This window comes from Anabas testudineus, chromosome 6, assembly GCF_900324465.2.
Source record: "Anabas testudineus chromosome 6, fAnaTes1.2, whole genome shotgun sequence".
Lineage (NCBI taxonomy): Eukaryota > Metazoa > Chordata > Actinopteri > Anabantiformes > Anabantidae > Anabas > Anabas testudineus.
In genome coordinates this window covers 2350697-2361538 of record NC_046615.1, presented here as the reverse complement: position 1 = coordinate 2361538, position 10842 = coordinate 2350697, and the positions used below count along the sequence as shown (strand labels likewise).

Here is a 10842-nt window from a genome sequence, read left to right as displayed (position 1 = left end):
GTTTTCCTCTGGCCCCTAAGTGACTGCAGTGACTGGTCATTGCATATTAAATTTTTTAGACATGATCTCAAATTCCTAGTGCAGTATTTGGATTTGCAGGGGATAAGTCAAAGAGAGGCTGTGTGGGAGAGTCTTACTTTTAAAAAACAATATGCCACAATCATTCACAAAGTCAGTTTTGACCCTTTTGTCCCACATTTAATTTGTTATTCAAAGAGAACTTCCAGAGCACCCACACACAAATTTTTAAAATTGCACGAGGAAGTGCTGTCCTGAAAGATGTCGGTTCCATGTTGTGTTTGTGTGTTTGTGCTGGCTCCGGCTACAGGGCCGCTTGGCACGCTCCTTGCTGTGTTATGAAGAGGTTCGGGAAGCTCGCAGGCTGTAAACAGGCCAGCGGGGTCAGAGAACTCAACTGGTCCCAAATAAACTTCCCTCAGCGGTAGAAGCCTGTAGTGGTCGAACAGCTGCAGAGGATCAGAGACGGTCAGTGACACAGTCTGCTTTTTGTTTCAGTGGAAACATTCAACACACTTGACTCAGCATTAACAATGAAGCCATGAAATGTACCCACTGGACAAAAAGCAATGATCGTTATCATGAGTAATGGCTGGTTTAAATCATGGGAGACACCTGCAGAGTGGCTCACAATGAGAGAACAGGTCTCCATCAGTCCTCTGCTCCTTTGTGTTCCTCTTTTTACAGTAGGTTATAGTCTAATGACTTATGCATTATACATCATTCCTTCCTGTAACTATTTAATAGGTTTCACTTTACAAGTCTAAGAGACTCTCAGACTCCCACTTAAACCCCACCGACCCCACCCTCAGCCCTCCTCCACCTGCCACCTCGCTCCCTCTCATGCTTTGTTCTTCACTATTCCACTTGAACATGAAAACTACACATGGACAGAGGCGAGCTGGCTGTTTCCCCTTGTTTTCGGTCTTTGTGCTGAACTAAGCTGACCAGGATCAGATCAAAGTGTTCATTTAAAAAGACAAAGGTGGGCATGACCATTCATTTTACGCTCTACCACATGATATTAATGAGTGAGAGGTGTTAGCGCAGTTGTCAGGAAGATGAATCTGTGGACATTAAGGCTCATTAGCTGTTAGTTTTTCTCTTCCTATATGAACCGTTTGGCTGAACGCTTTGGATGAAGCTCGTAAATTGACCTTCAGTAATGTCAGTTTGTCTTGAGGTGATGTTGGAAGCTGAGATGAATCCTGTTCTCTAATAAAAATTACCATCTTGTCAACAGGCTCCTGAATGCAGCATATCTCCCTATACCCTCCCTGTGCCTGCCCCTTTCTCCCCTCCCCTCCCCTTCCCCCCGCCTCTCCACCCTCCAGCATTATGCTCTTGCCTCTCCTCCTCCTCCCCCCACAGCTCCCTCCCTTTCCTGCCGGCCTCTCAGCAGAGGATGTGTCTGGGTGAGAGAGAGTGTGTGTGAGGGAGAAAGAGGAAAGCCGTCAGTGGAATGGATATGTGCCCCCTCGCTTCCACTCTTTCTTCTTCTTCTTCTTCTCCTCCTCCTCCTCCTCCACCACCTCATCTGTCCTCCCTCACACTCCTCAGCCAGCGCTGCACCCTGGGCACCCTTGGCGCCGGCCCTCGGGGAAAAGGAGACTCGTCCGGTGGACGGGCGGCAGAAAACTGAACTTCAATGTCAGCGGGAGATCAGAAGAATGGTGGTGACAAACCAGGAGGTAACCACTCACACACAGTTTGTTGCTTCGTAAATGGCCAACACCCGCTTCTCCTAAGTCTCCTAACAGCTAGAGCCACAACAGAGGTGTGCATGGCTGTGTGTTGTTCCTCTAGGAGAGAAATGAATGAACTCGTATCTGTCCATTAGGAGTCAGTGTTTTGTGATGTGTTGCTCTTTAACTACATATTGAACATTTGCCAGTGACATCCTCCTGTTAAAAAAGGTTGAAGCTTGTCTTTAAGTGCTGAAAGTTCATCCGTGTGCCTGCATATAATGATTTCTACCCCCTTGTGATGCAGCTGCAGTTGTAAACAGTGGGGAAAACACTGTCATCACAAGGTCTGTTTAGTAGTGATTCTGGACCTTCAGTCACATCACATGAGCTTCGTTGGGAGATGGTGTTTTCATTTGACGTAGCTAAGACTAGGACTAGGTCACTAGGGATGCTGCTTTCCAAACTGCCCGCCTGTGGCAGCATCAGCATTTCATTGCTGGGATCAATAAGTCACTGCTCTATCGTCGCCTGAGAGCTTTGTGTCCTACCGGTGCTGTTGAAGCAGCGGCTTCCATGACACTCATCGCACGTCGCCGATGTGCGCTCTACAGTTTGTTAAGAGTAGCTGATGATGAGGTTTCAACACTCAGTTTGAGTCTTGGTAGGAGATAGCAGAGCATCCCCTGACCAGGGCAGACAGTCCTGTTTGTGTATTTGAGACACACACAGAGTCATGAATCACTGTATTTACCAGGACCTCTATTTAACCTAATCAGCACAATCACCTAAGCTTCCAACCCTAAACTCACACAAAGACTCCTTTATGCTGGTGTCCCAGCACAGCACATCACTCTGTGCTGAGTCACTGACCAGCACATTATTCAATTAGGACCAATTAAGACGTCACGTGACTCTGGCGGCTGCTCAGCTGCCTGTTCAGCTGACTAACCCCTGAGAAATGATATCCTGCTTACCTGACAACAGAGCCTCACTTTCTCTCTGCTATAAAAAGATGCTCTCCCATCAGGACACAGAAACGTTTGACTCAGGCTGTATCCCGTTCCCTAAACATCAATAATGCTGCTGCTCAGCAAAATACTCTCTCTTTATGGGTGATATGGTTTTTGCAGCAGCCAAGCAGTGAAAGCACGGGCGAGCTGGACGTTCAGGGGCCATATTCAGAGAGCTCGTAAATGAGAAACATTAAACGGTGAAATACAAAATCTCATTTGACAGAGAACTTCCCAGCTGGGAGAAAACCTCATCGCAGCACACTGGTTTGAATTCTCTGAGCTGCTGTCAAGACAAACGATGATGCTGGCTGAGTAAGTTAAACCTCACTTGGCAGATGATGAGGTCACGTCCAGCTTTTCTGTTACTGGAGAGGTTGTGTGCTAGTTGCCAAAAGTTTTTCTCGCAGATGGACAGTTTGAGATTGTGTTTATCTTGTTTGAGGTAAGGTCTATCCTAGTTTGCTCAGGTTTGTTCCTGTTTAGCTGAGATGGTGTGCCCTCAAGATCCTGACACACCTCTCGCATCAGTTTAGTTAGATGACATCCTACACAATAAACAAATAGAGTAGATACTAAGTCTTTACTTTTATTTTTCTATTTGATTGTTACTCCGTGTCTTCATGTACCAGGGCTCTGCTGGGGTCATGTTGGGACACACTAAGAAAAAATAGGACCCTTGGCACAGTATTTCTCACCTCTAACCTTGCACACAGGCTCTGCTCCTCAGCCTCTAAGACCTGTGGGCTTATGCGTGTTAGACCTGATCAGTAATCCATCAATGTGTGTGCCACATCTTCTGTTGTTCTTGCCTCTGAACAGAGGGCTTTGTTCACCAAGCATTGCAGTAGTATTGCATGAGAATCCCAGTGTGAAATAAAAAAGAAACATAGAAAACTATTGCTTCATTCCTTTTTCCTGGCAGACACAGTGCCTGTGGCTGAAGTATGGCCGGAGGTGGAGAGGGCCGAGCGCTTGGCCCGCGGTGCTGCCTTGAAGTGGGCGTCAGGTGTGTTCTGTCGGCCTGAACATCTAGAGCGGCTGAGCCAGTATAGGAAGAGGGAGAGTCAGAGGACTGCCTCCATACACACCAGACTCAAGGTGACAACACAGGGACACATCAAAATCCATAAATACACACGTTATACTGTAAGATCAGAGTTGGTAGCACAGCACAGGAGAAGTTCTACTACCTCTAGTTGTTGTTATTGTTTAACATCGTCATGTACTTTAATACTTGTGACAATCAGTCCATGGTCCAGTCCTACCTGGAGGGGGTTGGTTGGGGTCTGGAGCAGCTGAGGGAGGCCAGGACTGAGCTCAAGGAGGCATCACGCACTTTGAAGAAGGCGGGAGTAGAATCCAGCAGAAACACAGAGGGGGTCAAGTCCCTGGAGAGGCTACGAGAAGTGTCCATCAACCACTGTCAGCTCCTCGCCGCTGTCAGCAACCTGCCACGACTCTACTCTGGTGAGATCCCCAATGTCAGACATGCATAATGAAGTTACTGGTTTTAATTTACAGAAAATAGGTTTTAGGGAATATTATGTTTGTTTGTTTGCTTTAATAGTAGAGTACATATAAGTGATGTGAGCAGGAGCTAAAGGCTGTAGTTCCATTTTACATCTGCTTTACTTACTGTTCCACATGTGAACGATTAACAGAACATCTAATACGTATTATTCTTCCACTGATCTGAGCAAACTGTCAGACGATCTATGAAAGGAGAAACTCAATGAGTTTAAAGGTCCACAGTGCAGGTGAGACAGTGTGGTCTATCTATTTCATATTTTACCCACCATTCAGGAAATGTATGCTATAAAATACTGCAGAGGTTTCTTTTTACTGGAAACTTCAGCCTCAAGTGGCAGCAGCAGGGGCTTGATGCAGAAATAGTTTGACAGTTTGACAAATTAAAAGTTCTCCCTCCCTTCCTCCTGGTCTAACCCTTCGCAGTGCGTAGCATGGTGTCGGAGACTGAGCGCCTGGTGGAGTCTCGGCGGCTCCTCGAGGCCCACGCCCGGCTGATGGAACTTGAGCGCTGGCAGGATGACATCCTCTGGCAGCTCCACGGAGCTGCTGGGACCTCAGGAATTTCACTCAGCCCTGAAGACCAGGACCTGGTGGCCAAATATTTCTCTGGTGTTGGGCGGCTGGTGGACGCCCTGGGTAAGGACATCTTGACAGTTTAGTCAGGAATATCAGTTGAATTCAGTTTAACAAATAAAGAAAATACATATATGACAGCAGTATTTTGTCTGTATTGTAGTTTAAGGTGTATATGTATGTTTGGTTGATGCACTGCACCAACAAAACATGTTTTATTGAAAAATCAGTGCCATGACATTCTCAGCATCCACCCTGTCACTGCAGGCAAGGAGCTGTGGGCGGTGGTGAGCAGCGCCCTGGCTCTGGCTCGACAGAACCCCACACCATTTGTATCAGCCGTGAGGATAGTGGAGCGAGAGGAAGCCCTGGACCAGGCTCTGCTGGAGGAGAGAGGGGGCTCGGGAGGCAACAGCAGGCCCCTACCTCCTGGGCGGCCTCGCGGCTGGAGAGCCTGCTTCTTCCAGGTCAGTGCCAGCTCACTCAGTCTCTCCTTTTAAATGTAGGACTCATGCTAGTGTCAGAGTCCGTCCCCGCTCACGTCATTTGCCGTCCAGGTACTAGAGGAGGCGGTCTCGGCACGTTTTCGCAGCGTCTCCTACCTGCACACACGGGGTCCCGGTCTAGCAGGCCACCTCTCTGCTCTGCAGCACGGTTTGATGGCTGACCTGGCCACTGTACGCCACCTGCTGGAGCACTGTGTCCCTCCACACTACCGGCTGACAGGGGCCTACCTGAGGGCCAGCCATTGCTGTTTACATGCTCACCTCACTCAGGTCAGTGATGGGAGAGATAACAAATTAATCATGACTTGTTATGTTTGGTTGATTACCTCACTCTACTCATGTTAGTGATGTTGTTGGCTTAGGTTAGTAGCTGGGACCTGGAGAGCGGTGAAATCTTTGCTGTGCTCAACTGGGTGCTCCACATTTACAACAGGTGAGACGTGTATTCTGTCTGCTGTGTGCTTCTTTGTGCTGAACAGTGTGATGAGTTGACAGATGAACATCATAGAATGAAACACAACAACAACTGCTAATTTGTGTGAGCACGCATTACTTGATCAAATAGTTAAATTAAGTACAAATCACACTCCAGATGCAAATTCAATACACACTAAAACACACTCTGTCATACGTCCTGCCTCTTCTCTTAGTAGGAATCTGATGAAGCAGAAAAATAAAAAAGTAAAATACTTCCATGTCCTGTATGTATGTCTTTTTTATAAATGTTCATCTATTTGTTCTGGTGAAATACTGGATATTTGTACATATTGAAGTATTCTGAAGGTTTTGGTTAATCTCCTGATTTGCCAAACTGATAGTTTAAGCTAGAATGATACATTAATAATACAATAATAATTACGATATGTCTTTATCTGAATATGTAAAATAGAAATCTATTACATTTGGTAAATACAATTTGTTACTGTGGAATTCTTGTTATTCTATTGTTTTTTTTTATATGTTTCTATATAATATACATTCTACATTTTTAAAACATATTTTACATTTAGTCATTTAGCAGATGCTTTTATGCAAAGCAACCTACAAGACAGGTACAAGGCAAAGGCTGGGTCTGTGTACAGAGGTCTTGCCTAAGGACCCCTACTGGAGGTAGGCCACAACTGGGTCAGTATACCTGTTAGACATTGGTAACCATCAAAATATCTTCTCCCGGCAGCCCAGATATGATGGGTCATCCAGAACTGGTGTCTGAGATGGAAAAAGAAGAGTTGGGACCTCTCATCTCCAGCGAGGGACTGGAGCAGCTGCAGAGCAAATATGTGCAGAGTGTTCGGGTCAGTCGACTACAAAGAATTCACAAATGACCTGTTATCTTAGTGACAAGAGCATCTGCACACAGGGTCTTTAATAAGGGTGTAATGGTGTTGAAACTGAAGCCAGTGCCACCATGTTGTTGACAATCTGCTTCTGTTGCAGTAGAGTCTGACAACTTTGATACAATGTCTTGGAAATGGATCGTTCTTGTTGTTAGAGGACCTGTTACTTCCCTTCATGCCATAAAAGTAACATTGTGTCTATGTAGAAGCAGCAGCACGATCTCCCTGTCAGCTGCTGCACTAGCATGCTACATTCAGGGACAGTACTGAGTGAAGGTCACCCATGTTTCAAAAGCCCCCAGTCCCCTAAAAAACAAAACAAAACAAAAACGAGTGCTTCAGCACATACAGTAAAGGAGCATGATGGTGTCTTCAATGAGTGTGTCTGTCTGTGTTGGTATCGTTGCTCTTGTAGAAAAGTGTGTCAGAGTGGATGCTCAAAGCTCTGCAGGTGGAGCTGCAGGACTGGCAGAGAGACCAGGAGCCGGACACTGACCATGAAGGTTTCTACCAAACCAGCCTGCCTACTATCATCACACAGGTAAACCCGCTATCTCACACACAAAATACAAACACATACATGTCAAGCAAGAAAGTGAAATTACACACAGAAGCAGTTGAGAGATGAGAGATGTTGGAGTTTAGGCTGAAAAGTGAACCTCACTTATCATTGGATCAAATCTAGTCACAGTAATAGTGTCCGTGTCCACTGTCTGGAGCCATAGTTTGTGATGACTGATGCACCGTTGCAACTTACAACTTCACTGTTGCAGAAACCCAACAAGCTCTGTCATCACTTTTCAGCATCATCACGTGTCTGATGTCTGGTACGTGTGTGTTTTTTATGTGCTTCTGTTTGTGGGTCTGTGACAGATGCTGGAGGAGAACGCCCGGGTGGCTCTGATGATCGGAGAATCCCTACGAGATCAAACTATACAGATGGGACTGTATGAGATGGAGAACCTCTTAAACAAGTGTGTGTTTAAACGTGCTTTCTTCATAGCTAACGTTACACACTGTACCTTCCTGCAGTACCACTTTCACATCTTTACTTCCAGGTTCAGGGAAGCTCTGGTGGACTTTGGGAAGGAGCACCGCAAAGAACCGAGCAACAACAAAAGCAAGTTCTACCTCCACTATCTGCTGGCCTCCATTAGCAACTGTATCATCCTCAAGTAAGACTATAGCAGGACACTGTTGATAAAGCTTCCATAGCAGCATCATTATACTGTTTGCCTTATGACAATCAGGGAGCACTGACTGTATTTTAATGCAGGAAGTCCACAGAGAGCCTGCAGCAGCAGCAGTCATCAAGGTCGGCGGGTCAGTTCTCCCGGACACCTCCCAACCCCCTGGTGGCTCTGGACCGGGCTGTGAGACGCGCTTGTCGTCTGGTGATGGATCAGCTACTTCTGGACCTCCAGCCTTTCCTCCCAGGTCTCCTGACTAGATCCTGGCTGGCCCAAGGAGACCCCACACCCAAACTCTGCCATGTCCTGGAACATCACCTGGAGCTGTACAGCCGCGTTCGCCCTCCATGCCGACAGGTCCCAGCTTTGCTCGGTTTCCACCTCAGTGTGTTGGTTGTAGCTTGGTCCGACTGTATGTTCATGTGAATCTTTCTTTGGGTCTGCAGCGTCTGCAGGAGGAGGCTCAGTGGCTGATGGTGGTGGAGTACGTCAGGGCTCTGATGCAGAAGAGGCTGGTGTGTCGCAGCGCTGAGGAGAGGAGGCAGCTTGCTCAGCAGATGGTTCAGGATGAACAGCTGTTCAGAGAAATCTTCCATGGTCTGGTGAGCATTGTTGATATATCATCATCTACATCATCACTTTACAGCTAGTCCAGCTGTTGTCAGATCGACTTTGGGAAGTTCTGGACCTTCTTGATCTCACTGAGCCAAATGATGCAGCCAGTGACAGCTTCAGGTAAAAGCAATCAGTCAAACTCGGGTGTGCAACTGTGTGTCTCTGTAGGAGGGTGAAGGCTCAGTGCCTGAAGTGAACCCTTTAGCCCTGCTACCTGATCTGGCTGACTTCATCCGACTCAAAGACCCTGGCATGCTCACTCTGGAAGTGTCAGGACTTGCAGCTAAATACCCCGACATCAGGTAAGTTGACCTCAGCTGCTCTTCCCTAGCTGTCAAAAGCTGTTCAGCATACATTGCTTGTTGTTTACTTATAAATTTAAAATTAGTCCACAAAGGAGATCCTTATGGCAGAGCTCAAATGATGTGCTGGAATTGAGTTTCTTTCAATAATCTACCATTTAAGAAGTAAAAATACTGCTAATACATTCCTTGCTGTTTCCTCAGTGAAGAGCATGTGTCTGTGCTGTTGGACGTCCGCAGTGACGTCTCCAGGGACATCAGGGGGGCTGTGCTGGACTTGCTGGAGCAGAGTGCTCCCCCTCTGCCTGCTGGATATCGGCCCATCTTCACTGACATCCTGGTGCCTCCCCCCACCATCGCCTTCTGCCTGCCCACTGCCAAGTGTGCATGACTACAAGGACTCTAACTTAGGTCTAAACTAGAGCATCTCAAAACATTAGAGTAGTGTGAAATAGATATATTCAAGTTTCATTACATGTACAGTGCTCAGGGGTCACAAGCACAAATTACTGTCAGTGAGGTGTAGCATGGAAGTGATCAGCCTAACTGAAGACCATGTTTCCAGTTGGAAAAGAAATTCAGCATCTGCATTTAGCTTATCAGCAATCTTTGTAAGGCTGCAGTCATCTCTGTTGCCTGGGCGTCTTTTCTGCCACACCTTTTTCCTTTCAGATCCAGTACTCTGTGATCAGCCAACCCTTTCAGCATTGACTTTGAGGCTTTCCTTTTTTATAGTATTCTAAGTTGTGAGATGCACTAGTACTGCAATCTGGTTCTCAGGTCAAGTCAGGTCTGTTGGATTTCTTTCTGTAACCCATGGTTGATCCAGGAAACATCAACACCCTGCTTCACTCTTACAGTGTTACACCCATCATTCATACTACGAGCACCTTGTTTTGTCACCCTCTGAAGCAGGTTGAGCATTTGGGGCCTTGGCTCCTAACAAGGAATTTGAGCTGGTCCTTGCTGTTCCTGGTCTTTTGCTGAAACATTTTGGATTCATGAGCCATTGCGGCTGATTTTCCCCTTTGAACAAGGGCTCCTCTAATGCCTTAAAGAAATGAGCTTCTTCTCCTTTGTTTCCCTGCACATGATAATCCTGTGTAACGTTTGCTCAACAGCTGCCACTGTGGCTACAAGGAAGAATAATCATTGTTTTCTTCATATGCATGTATAGTTGCTTTCAAGATCTATCATTTTTTCCGCCATCACAATATATGTACATTATATACGTATGTAAATATAAAACATAATTTAACAGTAGCACAAGTAGAGAAGTCGGCAAACTGCCTCTGTTTACACAGCTATATCTAGCTACACATTAGCAGCACAAAGATACTGGTCATATCAGATCCTCTCAGATAGGACGTCATGACCCACAGTAGGAAAACATTCCTGTGCTCCTGAGATCTGCAGCTAGTGAATGTAAGCAAATGTAAAGCCTCTAAGAAGTTACTGCAGCAGAAACAAGCTATTGGATTTTTACATAAGCAGACCAGGAGCAGTATAAAACATTTGACTTCTTCTTTTTTGCTTCTTTAAAATTTAAATTTCAAGATTAAAATCTAAATTTTGAGATTAAACTCCGTCATAAATTCTGCAGGAGATTATGCTTCTTCAGATTATGCATTAGGTCACACCACGCGTCGTCTGGTATAATCAATGAACAATCAAACCATAGTTAGAGCTTAATGGGAATGATAGAAGCCGTAAAGTGCATATTTTCAATGTTTTGTAGTCAGTAACAGATGAAGGTTGTTGTATGAGTGACAACATACGGTATGCTTTCAGTGAGGACTCCTGGATTGTGTAAAGTCCTACCTGAAGACCTTAGGCTGCTAATTCGTTACCTTTACGTTACCCTTTCATTAACTTGTCTTTATGCATTTGTTTTCATTTTCTTTTTTATATTGTGTCGTTTTTATTGGGTGTTTTTAAAATAATTTTTATATGTATTTATTGTATTTATATGATTTTATTTGAATATATTTCTGGTTTATTGCCAACATCTAAAGCACAATGTAAACTGATAAATAAATGCTTTAATACATGTTTATTGTTTATTGTTTT

General features: G+C 45.4%; 1 protein-coding gene across 1 annotated transcript; it reads left to right on the top strand.

Annotated features, from left to right (window-relative positions):
* The first annotated feature begins 1422 nt into the window (after window positions 1-1422).
* exoc3l1 (exocyst complex component 3-like 1) lies at window positions 1423-10777 on the top strand. Its single transcript, XM_026366596.1, has 15 exons — window positions 1423-1709; window positions 3642-3817; window positions 3967-4186; window positions 4673-4885; window positions 5090-5289; window positions 5380-5598; window positions 5691-5761; window positions 6506-6623; window positions 7081-7206; window positions 7539-7639; window positions 7724-7840; window positions 7942-8212; window positions 8302-8457; window positions 8639-8772; window positions 8977-10777. The coding sequence occupies exons 1-15, from the start codon at window positions 1667-1669 to the stop codon at window positions 9161-9163; spliced, it is 2352 nt and encodes a 783-aa protein (XP_026222381.1). The 5' UTR covers window positions 1423-1666; the 3' UTR covers window positions 9164-10777.
* The last annotated feature ends 65 nt before the right edge of the window (window positions 10778-10842 follow it).

Coding starts and splice junctions, on each gene's coding strand:
- exoc3l1 (XM_026366596.1), top strand. CDS start 1,667: ATGTCAGCGGGAGATCAGAAGAATGGTGGTGACAAACCAGGAG. Junction 5,762..6,505: donor GTGCTCCACATTTACAACAG/GTGAGACGTGTA, acceptor TTCTCCCGGCAG/CCCAGATATGATGGGTCATC. Junction 6,624..7,080: donor AATATGTGCAGAGTGTTCGG/GTCAGTCGACTA, acceptor TTGCTCTTGTAG/AAAAGTGTGTCAGAGTGGAT.